This window comes from Artibeus jamaicensis, unplaced genomic scaffold, assembly GCF_021234435.1.
Source record: "Artibeus jamaicensis isolate MK-2021 breed Jamaican fruit bat unplaced genomic scaffold, CSHL_Jam_final contig_797, whole genome shotgun sequence".
Classification (NCBI taxonomy): Eukaryota; Metazoa; Chordata; class Mammalia; order Chiroptera; family Phyllostomidae; genus Artibeus; species Artibeus jamaicensis.
This window is the reverse complement of record NW_026521977.1, coordinates 29,658,539-29,673,828: the sequence shown is the minus strand read 5'-3', so window position 1 is coordinate 29,673,828 and position 15,290 is coordinate 29,658,539. Positions and strand designations below refer to the sequence as shown.

General features: G+C 43.4%; 1 protein-coding gene across 1 annotated transcript; it reads right to left on the bottom strand.

Moving 5' to 3' along the window:
* Window positions 1–7,178: 7,178 nt before the first annotated feature.
* LOC119053937 (olfactory receptor 4S1) lies at window positions 7,179–8,098 on the bottom strand. Its single transcript, XM_053672977.1, is given in 4 exon segments — window positions 7,179–7,232; window positions 7,234–7,547; window positions 7,550–7,954; window positions 7,957–8,098. Coding segments are annotated over 4 exon segments (915 nt in total).
* Between the last annotated feature and the right edge of the window lie 7,192 nt (window positions 8,099–15,290).

Below are 15,290 nucleotides of genomic sequence, written 5' to 3'. Positions count from 1 at the left end.
TTCAGATCCACACATGTGCAGCTCAGAGGCAAGCCCTGGAATTCACACACAACTTTATGGGGTGACTCTCTTGAGTGCCCTCCTATTCTTTATCTCCCTGAGGCTTTCTGCCTCTAGAAGCTTGGCTTTTGTTGTCTCACTGTGCTGCAGACTTCCCACACTGAGTCCATGTCAGCAGCCAAGATTCAGGGGTACACAAAGAAAATAAAAAAACTGGGATTTCTCCCATGCTCTTGAGATCATGGGTCCTCTGGTCAAATAGAAAGGTGCCCCTGCCTGAGAGTGTGAGGCACCTGCCCAGCCACCATTGTCATCACTGTGACAGGATTGTCTGGGATAGGAGAGAACAGAGAGGGGAAATAAAAAGGAAGAGAGCCACACCCTGACCCACTTGTCTGACCAGCAAGACAGGGGATCTCTTCTGCACATACCTAGTGTGCACTTCCACTTCAGCACAGCATCTGAGTCCAGACCAAGTGACACAGAGGGGAAAAGCCAGACTCTTCAGATATGATCTCCTCCCCCAATATGCCCCCTATGGTTTACTTTTCAAAGTCCTCGGCTGGTTTCTCCATGCATTCTGTCTAGGCTTTATAGCTGCATCTCTGTGGGAGAGAGAGGGTGGCTTATACTCATTCCACCTTGTCTGGAACAAAGACTCTTCTGGATGGGGTCTACTTTGAAGTTCAGCTAAGATTTGTGCATAGATTAGCTGTTTATAGGGGGAGGTGAATAGAGTCAAGTGTTGGGACTGGGCCAAAAGAAAAGCAAATGGAAAACTGCACTGGAGAATCCTTGCTAGGCAAGGAATAGGCATATAACTAAGTTGCCTCAACTCACTGACACCACAGAACATGGTAGAAGCTGTGTGGACACCTCCCGTCTCTCACACTGCTCGGTGGAACACTGTATGTGGTTTGTGCTGAGGAATGGGTGCAATGAGTTGCATCTAGAGCAAAGAGCTAGACTGTAACCAAAGGAGGCAAGGAGCAGGTGCACCCTTCTCATCGACCACAGACAGCAGGATACATAAGCCTCCGAGAATATAAAATGACCCTTTAGAAAAAAGGCTTGGTGACACAAAGAATGTATTTCCACCATGGATAAAACTGTTTTAAAAATGGAAGTTACTGGGTTGGGGAAATCCAGATTTAACTAAATCAAGCTCTCTGTGCTCAGGTGAAAATGAGGGTTCATAGTAAAGTGGTATGTTTCTGCACAGCTGGTTTCATGTTCATTATAAAACACACACACCTAAAGTGTTAGACCTTTCCAAAACTTCTAAATACATTCATTGTGTATCTCTGTCTAGTTCAGTAGTAACACATAATGCACTCCAATTGGTACTATTAAAATTGAGTGCTGCACAAGCTATCTCCCTCAGGCTGAGATGGAGCGATTGCCTTCCTACCAGAGATGCCCAGATAGCAAATGAAGTGGAAAAGCTTTCCTGGGACTCCCACATGCTGACATTGAGAGGGAGGGAAAAGCACCACATAAACTTGAATCTCTGAGTGCCACCATCTTTTCACACACCACGGCATGCCAGCACCAAGAGGTGAAATGAGTGAACCCGAGGTGCCACAGGTAGAAGATGACTGGGTGAGTTTCCGGTCCAGGTGATCCCACCCTGGAGTCTGCACTCTGTGCTAGGAAGCACTGAAGAAAAGAGGGGAAGTAGCTCGATTTTCAACATTCTCCAAATTACAGATGGCTATAGAAGGACTTGTCTAAAATACAACAAATAATATGAATAGGTTAACTTTTGCACTATTTCTTCTACTTGACCAAAATTAGAATGCACATTTGGTAAAGCTGTTCTTGCTAATTTTTTTCCATGTTTTCATTTGTATTCCACCCCCAAATTCACTTTCTTGCCCCACAAGCTCCTCCTGGTGATTTTTAACTCCATTCCTAAGTGTGCAGGTGAAGGGGTTTAGCACTGAGGTGACAACTGTGTGAAATACACCACTGTTTGTCCTTGAGGAAGGTAGAGGAGAGTCACATGTAGAGGAAGGAGGCATGTCCAGAGAACAAGAGGACCACTATGATGTGAGAGGCACAGGTGGAGAGAGCTTTGTGCCTCCTCTCTGCAGAGTGGTTCCCCAAGTGGACCAAGATGATGATATAGGAGGGCACCAAGAGGAGGAAGGAGAAGGCAGAGATTAATAAACTCTTAGCCAACACAATAACCCCCTCCACAGAGGTGTCAGTGCAGGCAAGCCTGAATAAAGGATGGAGGCCACAGAAGAGTGGCAATCACACTGGCACCACAGAAGGGCAACTGGACAGTGACAAGGATCTGGGCCATGGAGAGAATTATGCCTCTTAGCCCAGAACCAGCCACTGAAAGATGACACACAGGTCAGGTCGTTCCCAAGGGTCATATAGTGAAGGGGTTTGCAGATGGCCACTTAGTGGACATAGGCCATTAAAATCAGCAGGAAGATCTCAGCAACTCCAAAAAAGTGGAAGAAAGTCTAACCCAAAGAGCCCTCCAAGGAGAGAGTTTTAATCTTGGCATCTTGTCTGTGATGAAGTTAGGGACAACAGTAGAGGAATAACTAATCTCCAACGAAGACAGGCAGCTAAGGAAGAGGTGCGCAGGGGAACACAGACCCTAACTCATGTTGACTGTCACAACGAGGCCATTTCCAACAACTGTGGCCAGGCACTTGGGAAGAAACACCACAAAGCACCTCTGGATCCTGGAAAAGACCTGTGATAATTCAGTCACACTACTTGTGCCCAGCATAAAAGCCATTCAGGTGTGCTGGACCTCAGCTACTGAGAGACCTGCAGTAAACAAACACTGACGTAACACCAATTCAACACATTTCTAGCAGACTGGACAGTGTAAACCACTTCACAATACATTTACCATTATATAATTTAGCCAATATATATACTCATTCACTGTTAAATACTAGCAACCTCACAACAGTTTGTATAATATACAATCAAGGCCCAGAGAAATGGTCAGTGTCCCAGGATCACATAGAAAGGAGTGAATTCTGGGTCTCAGAACCAGGCTTTCTGACTTCGGGCAGTATTCTTTCTACATGACAACATATCGAGTTTGAAGAGCCATTGAAGTTCATAGGCCATATTTTTATTATCAATGCACTTGATAGTTCTCTCTTATTCAGGAATCCTCTTGAGACACTTCAGCTGCTAAATTCTTTGTATCCTTCATTTCTGCATCAGGGAATCACCTTCCTGCTGGTCATTCTTCCCTTTCAAAAGGTTCTCTGTACTGTTTTCTTCCCTCCATAATACCAGTCTTCAATCCACTCAGACCAGATTCTCTCGCAAGTCTTGCAGCTTCCATAATGCGTTTATGTGGCAAATGTCCAAATACTCTGGAGCGAATTTAACTTCATAGCTTGTTTCCATAATTTCACTATAACTTTCACACATCTTGTCCCACTGCTCAAACTGCTGAGAGATCCTGAATTCAAACAGTAGCCCAGCAAGAGCACTATCACAGCTGGCCCAGGGAAATGGTAAGAAATACCTCCTCTCCCAGAGATCACAGGAAGAAGCATGGAAAAGGCTAAGGCAGCATTTGAGTGTGTGGACTCTACATCAGCTAACCTGCTGACTCTGCACCAGAGAATAATGACAGAACGCAGACAGTGGCCAGAGAAAGTATAAGAGAGAGCTTTGTTTGCCAATGTGACTGATCGCAGAATGAAGTAATGGAACCTCCATTGCAATTACAGGCTCCCACTTGGTCATTTCCAATGGTACTTCACAGAACAACAAAATTGTAAAGGACTTCAAAATCACAAATTGTATGTTACATACACTTTGCAATTTCTTTAATGAATAAATGTATTTCATTGCCCCATCCTCCTTTCCAAAAAACAATCCCCAAACCCAGCTACCTTGTTTACAAATGAATGGTAAGGCCCAAAGAGAGCAACTGACTTGCCCAACATCCTAAGTCTGCATAGAAACTTTGCATGCTACTTCCAGTCACATGATCTATCATTAGACCAGAAAATCTGGTGTGGCTTCATTCTGCCTTAGAACAAAGAATTAGATCAGAAGGCCCTCACATGCACTCTAGTGCCTCCCATGAAGCATGAAGTTAGCCACTCCACTGGAATAGACCATTACTCAAGAAGATGTGCCACATAGGAAAAGCAGCATGGGATGGAGTGTTGGGAACTGCCCTGCCTGGTTTCAGAACCCCCCATGGCAAAGGCTGAGTGAGTGACCTTTGGACCATAAGCCACTTATCTCCCTGGCAGGATCACCGCTTCTGCTCCTTTTTTCATAACTGGCCCCCAATGCTTGATCAGCTAGCCAATGATGGGTAAGATTCCCCAAGTGGGGAATGACCTAAGACTGGCATAATCACATGGAGGATCCAGGGAAGGACTAGGGAGGCTATGGAGCAAGGGGTAGATTGACCCTCGCCCCTCAGCTTTGACAAAGCCTGAGTCTTCACTTCTCCTAATTCATTGGCTATCTTGCCTCCTCTGCCTGACTTAAGCCTGAAACAACAACAAAGGGTTGTGCAGCCCTGTGCTGGAAAGGGTGGGCTCCCTGGGTGATCAAGCCTAAGAAAGGATATGTAAAATCCTGGGAAGGCTGCTTTGCTAAGAATGCTCTTAGTTAACTGATAAAGGCCCAAGCAGGAAATGTGTTTGTTTCCCAAAGTTTTGTAGCCTTTTAGCTGATTGACCCTGACTCAGAAGAAGCCCTAATAGTTCTTCGTACTCGATCTACTGTTTGATCCTTACTGCCTGACAACGATTAATGAGCTGTACCTGTATTCCTGCACAAATTAAACCAAATAAAAGCCTGTCTAGGCAAGGGTCAGCTCGCTCTCCCCTTGAGAGGGTGGCCAAGCCTCTCTGAGGCACTCCCCCCTTGAGGGAGTAGCCATCCCTTTTCCTCTACAGGACTTAGCAGTCCATGTGAATTTGTCTCATGTCTCATCCATGACACCGCAGGCACTGCGAGCCAGTGCCTGAGGTAATAGAGCACAGGGTTCTTCTCTAGGAATTCTGGTCCCTAGACAAGCAAGGTGCCTTGGCTAATGTTATCCACCTGGCTGATTTTCCATCCGTGGCCCCAAAGAGAGACATCTAAGTCCCACTTATCTAAGCCACTCTGATAGAGGAGCTGAAAAAGTTTCAAGACCTTTAACTCTAACCTTCTCTGTTACACATGAGGTTGGAAAAGGTTGAACAGTTAACTGGAAGAACATCATCACTTTAGTTTAAAATGCTGTGTGAAGGCTGTAGTAGGAAGAGCACTAAACTAGCAATTGTCATCCTTGTATGTGATTTTATGCAAGTAATTTAGCCTGTCTCTACTCATGTTTATCTTCAAACCTGAATAACCCACAGTCTTACAAGAACTTCTGAAAGATTATTTATTCAATACAAATTAATTAAGCTGGTGTACAAAAACTACTGAGAATATTTTTTCAAGATGTCAATGGCCATTTTATTGCTATTATTCCCATAGTCAAGATCAACATTTGCATTTGTGATTGTTAGGCATCAGATAAAACAAGAAGTTTTTTCAACACTATCATCCTCACTCAACCCTAAGCACACTTACCCTAATAATTATGCTTATTTCATGGGGTGATCAGTAAACATGAGAAGTGAACAATCAAGCCAGTAGTTACAAGAGTTTTAGGAGAAAGGGCAGGGTCCGAATTGGCAACAGGAAAAGGCAAGAGAATAGAAGACATTATGAGGACACCGAGGTAACAGCCACCTCCAAAAACACTGATACAGAACTATACAAAGTTCTGTGAGTCCTTCTGCAACCTTCTGAAGCTGGTATTGTTACTGTCTATTGGGACCAAATCAGATGAAATGGCCCATGAATGAATTATTAGGAAGGGCATCTCATCCTGCTCTTCTAAATTCATCTTACACAAAGGGGCTCCCTCTAGATAAAAAGAGTAAAGCAAAGAGGACGAATGGGGTGGCAGGCCCTGCTCAGCAGCAGAAGGGATCAGTACTGCCTGGTGCAGTGTCAAAGCTTGTTCTCCGTGGCTCCACTCTTCATCATCCTGAGCCACCACCAATCCTTGACCTTCAAGAAGTCCTCATCTGTACTACTCGGAGTCCATTCATTCAATCCTTGTCAACAAGTCTTGAAGGGGAAGAGCCCTGAAGGCAAATTTAGGGAACCTGAATTCCAGTCCCTATCCTGTTCTGGACTTATTGTATGACTTTAAGTAAATCCTTTAACCTCTCCACCTTTATTAATTCATCTGCCTACTGAGAGAGCAGGAAGTGAAGGAATGAAGGTTAAGTGCTTTGAATATCATAAAAGAGACAGTTAATTTCATCAAGCACTGTGGTAACCACCATAAAGCAGCTAGCTAGTGCCTGTCTCCATTGTATGGGTAAGCTACTTGAGTACTCCATCATTCATAGGCTCTCACATGTTTCCTGAAAGAGCCCTTAATTATCATACTATAAGCCTCCTGCACTGTGACCCCCTTGAGGGTAAATTACATCTTATTTTTATTTGTCTCCCACTACCTCGTTTATTGCAAATGGTCAATAAATATTTAATGAATGAAGGATTGAAGAAACCTATGGGAGTACTATTATGAAAAGAGCTAGGAGGCAGACAAAAACTCATAGACACAGGCAACAGTATGGCAGTTACCAGAGAGAAGGGGGTGGGAGTAGCAAAGTTTTACAGAGGAGGTCAAATACACAGTGATAGAAAAAGATTTGACTTTGGATGGTGGGCACACAATGCAATATACCGATGAAGTATCATAGAAATGTACACTTAAAACCTATATCAACGGCCCTGGCTGGCATAGCTCAGTGGATTGAGTGCAGGCTGCAAACCAAAGGGTCACAGGTTCAATTCCCAGTCAGGGCACATGCCCGGGTTGCAGCCAGGTCCCCAGTGGGGGCCACATGGGAGGCAACCACACACTGATGTTTCCCCCTCTCTCTCTTTCTCCCTCCTTTCCCCTCTCTAAAAATAAATAATAATCTTTTCTTAAAAACCCTATATCAACGTATTAACCAATGTCACCCCAATAAATTTAATTTGTAAAACAGAGCTAAGAAGAGAGCCATCATTACAACCATCAAACTGCAGATGCAAAGCCTATGTTAGATGCTACGGAATGGGAAGTCTCCCATGCTCCAGGCTGAGTGAGATTCCCTGGGGTATCACTTCTCTCCCAAATTCCCTTTGACCCTGAACAGTTTCCTCATGGCATTTTTTTACATCATTGTTCCTCAGGGTGTAGATCAGAGAGTTCAGCAAAGGTGGCATGACAATGTTAAAGAGGATGACAAGTTTATCAACAGCCAGGGTGGTAAAGGGATAAATGTACATGAACATGGGAGGCACAAGGACCAAAAAGACAGTAGTGATGTGTGATCCACATGTGGACAGAGCTTTGCGGTGGCCCTCAGATGACCAGCTTCTAATGTTCAGTAAGATGACCACATAGGACACAATGAGGATAATGAAGGACACTAAAGAGATCATGCCATCATTGGCCACCACGATGAGCCCCACAACAAAGGTGTCTTCAGCTTCAGCAGGGGATGAACATCACAGAAAAAGTTGTCAATCTCATTGGGCCCACAAAAGGACAGCTGCACTGTGAGGAGGGTCTGCAGGATGAAATGAAGGAAGCCAGCCACCCCCAAGGCTCCTGCCATTAGGCCACACTTCTGTTGATCCATGATGGCTGTATAGTGCAGGGACCTAAAGATAGCCACATAGCAGTCATAGGCCATGGCTATGAGGAGGAAGATCTCAGTGCCACCAAAGAAGTGGGAAGAAAATAGCTGAGTCATTCAGCCATTGAAGGAGATGGTCTTGTGCTCCACAAAAGTGTCAGCAATCACCATGGGTGTGGTAGCAGGTGGATAGCACATGTCAGCGAAAAACAAATACCTGAGGAAGAAGTACATAGGAGCACACAGGGTCTGACACTGATGGTGATGATGACCATGAGATTGCCCAGGAGAGTGAACATGTGAAAGAAGGAGAAGACCACAAAGCACACATGCTGTAAGTCTCTGCTCTGGAAAAGGCTGAACAACACAAATTCAGTCACGTTGTTCTTGGTACCCATGGATTCTCTGCCCTGAGCACCAACAAAGTGGTTAGCTCTGCAAGCACAAAAAATTATGTGATATAAGAAAATATCCCAAAACCAGGAATTCAGAAAACTGTACTCAGGTCTAATAATGATTCTAATACCCAATTTCAATTGGGGAGAAGGGTTCCCCTGTACCTACAAGCAATTCTCAGATACAAGCTGCGAGTCCTAAATTCAATTTACTTTCTGACACTACCACCACACACACTTTAGAGAACCCTGCCAATGGTGTTCTAGAAAAGCCATGGGGTTCGATTGCCCACCACCAGGAAGCATAACTCCCAAGGCAAGAGTTTGGTGAAAAAAGTAAAGGGGTTATTTATTTAAAAAGCTATACATCATAAACAAAGCAACAAACAACAAGTGTTGGAGAGGTTGTGGAGAAAAGGAAACCCTAGTGCACTATTTGTGGATTGCAGAATGGTACAACCACTATGGAAAATAATATGGAATTTTCTCAGAAAACTAAAAATGGATCTGCCTTTTGACTCAGCACTTCCACTGCTAGAATTATATTCTAAGAACTCTGAAACACCAATCCAAAAGAACCTATGCACCCCAATGTCATAGCAGCACAATTTACAATAGCCAAGAGTTGGAAGCAACCTAGATGCCCATCAGTAAATGCATGGGTAAAAAAATGTAGGTTACATTTACACAATGGAATTCTATGCAGCAGAAAGAAAGAAGGAGCTCCTACCCTTTGCAACAGCATGGATGGAACTGGAAAGCACTATGCTGAGTGAAATAAGCCAGGCGGTGAAAGACAAATACCATATGATCTCACCTTTAAAAGGAACCTAATCAGCAAAACAAACAAGCAAGCAAAATATTACCAAAGACACTGAAATAGAGAACAGGCTGACAGGGACCAGAGGGGAGAAGGGAGGGAATTTCAGGGGAAAAGGGGAAAGGTTTGCAGGAACAAGTATAAGGAACACATGAACAAAAACTAAGGGTGGTGGAAATGGGAGGGAGGTGGGAAGGGTTGGGGGGGTTGGCTGGGATGGGGGTAAAAGGCAGAAAACTGTACTTGAACAACAATTAAAATAAAAATTTTTAAAAGCTATACAGGTTTAGAATAATAGCAGAAGTCTGCTGTTAAGTCCCACTCCCTTTAAAAACATCCAAAAACACATAGTCCTGCCTCCCTTTGCCACACCAGACCAGTTTCAGAATATGCCACTCAAAGGTACCATCTTTCAGAAAAGCAGAAGTCTGCAGCTTAGCATTTCCAGTCACAGTTCAGCTTCAAGCATTTCTCACAAGTGTGGGTGGCTGGGCAGGTCCCACAACACCATCAGCTCTGCCACCATCCTCTCCAGGCAGACTTCCAGGCACCTCTCCCAACCTCGTGGCTGTTTCTCTGACCTTAGGCTGCCCTAATTTACATGCTTTGCTTTAAACTTCCTGTGTAATCTCTTATCTGGCCCTTCCTATGGTGCATTAGTGTTCACCATTTTTGTCAGTTTCCCAGTGTCTTTCACCCCCTTTCAGCTGCCATCTTTAGTCAGGGCAAAACTTCCCAGTGACACACAGGCACCTGGGGTGGGTATCCACTTCCCTGGCTATACCACAAGTCACTTCACATTCTCACAGTCAGTGCACAATTCTGCAGCTTCCAAAAATCTTCCCTTCAGGAAAGCATGGCTATTAACTTTCTTTTGCTGCACAGTGTGTCTTAAACACAGTACTATCCACCCTCCCTGCATCCAATCCTGTGGCAGGATTGTGGGGGTGTTGCTCTATTATCAGGAAACCCATGCTCTGACCCCATTACACACACACATTTCAAATGTCAGTTGCAAGCCCAGGTTATCACCTGTGTAGTTCTGACCCAATTGCTACAGATTGGAAGCTCCAGTGGCTCCCTCCATGGGCTCCATTAATTTGCTAATCCCTTTTCCCTGTTGCAATAGTCTGCTCCTACCTCCTTCCCTTATGATGTTTGTTTGCTACACCCTCCTACTATCTGTAGACTCCCATTACTGAAAAACTTCCCAGAGATTAACATTGGACTTGAAAATGCCCAAACACACAGCATGTCACCACAAAAGCATTGGTCTGGAAACCAAAGATTTGCATTTTAGCCCCAACTTGGTCACTGGTAACTAAGTGACTCCAAACAACACCCTCTCTCTGTGCGGTGCTCTATTTCCCCATCTCCACAAAATGACAGCTGGACTAAGTGCTGGATTCTAGGCTGGAAAAGTGGAAATACAAAAGTTAATTTCAGTGATAATAATAATCAATATTTGAAGAACTTTTAAGTAACAAGAAAGCAGGTGAGTAGTTTTACATCATTACTAATCCCCCTCTCCCACTTTGCCTGGGGACTGGGGGCACTGAGGTTTATATTACCTTTATCTTTTCTTGCCCTGAATGTGTTCTCTCGCCAGTCTTCAGATATATTCTCTGTCTTGAGAGTGAAAGGAAATTTGCAATGCAACTTGGGAACATTTCTACCTTAAAAGATTAAAATGTAAATAAGTCTTTCAAGAGTCTTTCAAGCTGCCTATATCAGGGGATTCATGTATATGCAATAATGCCTTGCCAGGGGGACCTGGGCTGTAGGGAAAGGGTACCATGGCCATACCTTACTGACATACACTCTGGAACTGCTAATTTCCAAAAAGTTAATGTGCTGTCAATGCCCACACAAGGATGGTCCAGGGGAAAAGCTGGGGAACTCTGCAGCCCCCAGCCATGATCTGGGCATTCATATATAAGCCTCTAAATGATAAAGTGTGTAGAAACTCTCTCTGAGCTTGAACAGCATCACAAGTAGAAGGAAGAGTAACCACAGTACAACATTTGCTCCCCTTCATTAAGCAATGCCATATGCCAGGCCCTGCAGAGAGCACTTTAAATGCATCATCTCACTTCACCCACCAAACAGCACTCTGAAGGTGCTCACATGACTATTCCTATTTTTCAGTTGGAAAAAAAATGAGGATTAGAACAAAATGAATGACGTGGCCAAGTTCTCACACCAGTAAGGGTTAGAACAAGAAACACCACCCAGTGTACTTATCTTCCAAGCGGCCTTCTTAGTCACTAAACGACACTCCTGACTAGGGAAGTGTGAGTATCTGATCACCCAGGAGGACATGGTCTCAGCAGCTAAACTGTGAGCAAGACAATGACTGAAGGAGGATTGTAGTGATGCCATGGGAACCTGAAAAAAAATTACATATACAGACTGGGCAAAAGGAGGTTTACAGTTGTTTGTATGAAAAATAATGCAATAATTAATAAATAATAATATAAGAATGAATTCTGTTTCACATACTCACAACTGTAACCCTATGTTATCAACTCACACTTGAGGCCTTTGAAGGCAGGAACCTGAGAATACTCAGATACCGTCCAGCAGGACTTTCATCTGGCCACCGAGCACAGAACGGAGAAAGCAAGCAAGGACATCTGTTTTCCATAAGGTCCCCGATTACTACAGGCTTATTCTCCAGGCTCCCCAGCTGAGCAGCGGAACTCAGGGAGACTGTCCAGGGAACAGAAGGATCGCAGTCAACTTTTAAGCACAGAGGGTTCGGGGGAGCTCATGTGGATTTGCCCCAGCCAAAGTCATTGCCAAACGTGAAAACCATAGCACGTTGGAAGCCATAACACATTCATAGTTCACAAAAGATCCATCAGTGTGGCTAATTAGACCCCAGAGGCATCACATCCCAATTAAAGGAATGGGCCATCGAGACAGCCATACCCTCTTGTCGCATTAATTTAGTGCTTCAGATAAACTTTAGAGGACAAAGAAGCTGCTATGTTTATCCCGGCTTTGGATTTCTATACTGAATCATCCCAAACTCATTCAGTCAACAATAGTTACTAAGCAGCTACTATATACAAGGCATAGTTTTATGCCATCTATTTTGGGGAAATAAGCTGGTGTCAAATATGTTACTTTTTTAAGTAGCAGAGACAAGTTTGAACTAAACTAGCACTTCAACTACCACCCTATGTTAACACAGTACTTCAAAAAGTGTTTCCACCTGTGAGGACAGAACGCAAAAGGGCAGCAGGTATAGCACAGAGCTCAAAAACACAGGTGAAGAAGTCATGCTGGCTTGGATAGAGCCTAACTTTGCCACCTGGAGGATACACCACTATTACCAAATGGCTTAACACCTTGGGATACCATTTTCTCATCTGCAATTTTTTTCTTTCTCAGGTTTAAAGAAATCAGTGTGAAATTCCACAATAATGGTTGGAAATGTTACCTCCACCACCACCCCCAGCAAGTGAGGGTGTGATCAGGTTTTAAAAATCAGTAAAAACAGATCTGAACAACATGTGAATCCCCTTAACCTAATGAATATTTATAAAGTACGGCACTGTAAAACTGAAGAACATTCCTTCAAGTGTACATGCTACATTCACCAAGATAGACCTTATGTTTCGATAAATGTGAAAAGAATGACATCATCCATAATGGAATTAAATTAGATTATCAATAATAATAGGCAAAACCCAAAATATTTGAAAAATAAACAACACACTTGTAAATAAGGCATTGGTCAAAGAGAAAAAATCATTTTTACACATCAGAGCACATTTTAACTAAATAATAATAAAAATACATGTGAGATTTTATGTGATGCTGTGTAAGCATTGCTTAAAGAAAGTACAGTTTTAAATTCTCATACTGGAAATCAAGAAAGTTCTAAAAGCTAGAAACTAAGTTTTCACCTTACGAGATTAAAAAAAAGAGCAAATTTAAGTAGAAAGAAGGACACAAGAAAAATAACAGAAATTAATCAATCCCATGGAAAACAAAAACAGAAAAACTGGGACTAAAGCCAGACTTTTATGAGACAACCTTAAATTTTAATATCAATGTCAGTTGTGGATCTAAAATTATCAAATTCTACAACTTAGGTGAAAAATGTAAAGTCCTAGAAAAAAATACAACTTACATAACTGACCCAAAATGAAGCAGAAAATCTGAACAGCCCTGTATTTGTTAAATAAATAGAATGTATAGTTTACAAATATTACACACACGAAGCACTCAAGCCAAGATGATTTTGTTGGTTCCATTGAACGTGTATAAGAGAAATAACACCACATTTGCACATTTTCAAAAATGGAAGACAGAACTTCCCGACTTATTTATAAGACCAAAACAACTGCCACCACACCCTGACCAAAAAAATCTTTAAAGAAAACCACAAACACTCTTCATGAACACAGATGCAGAAATCTTTAATAAAATATCCAACTCAAATGCAGCAATATGTACAAAGGATAATGTATATGACCGAGCAGGCCTATCCCGGCAATGCAACGTGGTTTCAACATTGAAAAAACAGATGATTCAGGATGGCGGGCGGAGAGCCAGCCTGAGCTCCCTCCTCCCACGGACGCACAGAACTGACAGCTGCACGTGGAACACTCTCCTCTGAAAAAGACCTGAAAACTAACGGAGCAGCTCCTTCACATCGGGCGAACGAGAAGGCCACGTGGAAACATACAGAAAAGAGACACGATCACGACATACACCCCACTCCAGTGTGTGGACCTACACAAATGGTGGGGAACTCACACACCTAGAGCTTCTCCAAAGAGGAGAGGGCTTGCACCCCGCATGGGGCACCCCAACGTTGAAGACCTGCACCTGAGAGACGATCCCCCAAAACACCTGCTTTGAAAACCAACGGAACTCGCACCCCCAAGACCCAAAGTGCTGAGCAAATTGAGAAAGAGCTCTTCCGGAGCTGGCGCACACTCACCACCTCAGGGGCCCGCGTTAGAGAGGAACACAGGCTTGACCTGAAAGACATTCATTTACTAACATCCAAGCACCTGCGGAGGGGGCGGGGCCTCCTGGGAGCCACTGCAGGTACCCAGGCTGCTGGGGGACATTCTTACACTCTCCCTCTGTCCCACTCCGCAACGCAGGGATCAGGGTCCGTGTTTCCTGTTCTGTGGCTACCAGTCGGAGGACACTGACTAATCAGATTTTATATAGAATAAAAGATGAATTATCAAGTGACTTTCAGGCTCATCTAAAGATTTTTAAAGAGCAGTCTATGCTAAAGGAAGATGTGAGTTAGATTGCCTGATGAAGCAAGCGCTGGGGGAGAAAAAGAGCCTGCCTTCCAGAGTTCATGGTGAGATCAGATCCCCTCTCTATCTACCTGCTGTTTGATTTTAGCCAAAACTATCTGAGTCCTAGCTGCGACCCACATAAAATAGGGGTCATCATAACATCCTCAGTGACCATATGACATTAATGCCCTGTCTATGACAGCTATGACTGTGCCAGGTCTACCACCGTGAACAATTCACCAGAGCATATTTTCACACACAAGGAGGCCTTCGTTTCCAGAAGATGCACCACGATAACCACTTATATTAGTCATTCCATTGCAACACCTGACTTCTCACACTTTTCCAAGAGAAACCATGTCTCTATCTGATGTCTCTGCTTCCCAGAAATGCTGTTGTGTATGGTTTCAGAGCAAAGACAAGAAGTAATGGACCCATGAAGAAGTCTCTGGACATGGATTCTCAGACTGGTAAAAAGCCTCAATATCTAGAATCCTCAGAATAATTTGGAAATAATGTAACGTTCACCCAATTCTCTTGGCATTAACCACACATGTGAATGATCAAAGCACAGAACTTCTAATTCTATGCAAGCCACACATTTTTTTAAATTATGAAGAAGATTGGATGCTCCAAGTATCTTGGCACATTCTGCAGTTGCAATAGAAATATGTTATAGTTGCATCATCTAAGAAGTGAGGCAATTTCGGACAGGGCTGAGTCCACATTGCATGTTCAAGGGAGTTCACCCCAATTAGACCTGCCACTTTTTTTTTGAAGTCTTTCCTCTCATTAAAGAAGTTCTTGCCCTGACTCTCTGGACTTAAACTTTAGAAGAAGGCTTGGCTCTGCTTCTCCTTCTCAGAATGGAGGTCATTTCTGGAGGTCTGACACTTCATAACAAGCCACACCTGTATATAACCAATCAAGAAGGAAGTGTAAGCATAGAATGTTGTAGTGGCTTTTAAACATGTTTTCCAGGATTTAAATACCTCTTATCAATGTAAATCTATGTAAAGAAGATTTTCAAAGAGAGATAATCAGTTGTTTTGATTGAAGTCCTGCACGTGCCTGATTGGCTGCCTCTTATCCTCTC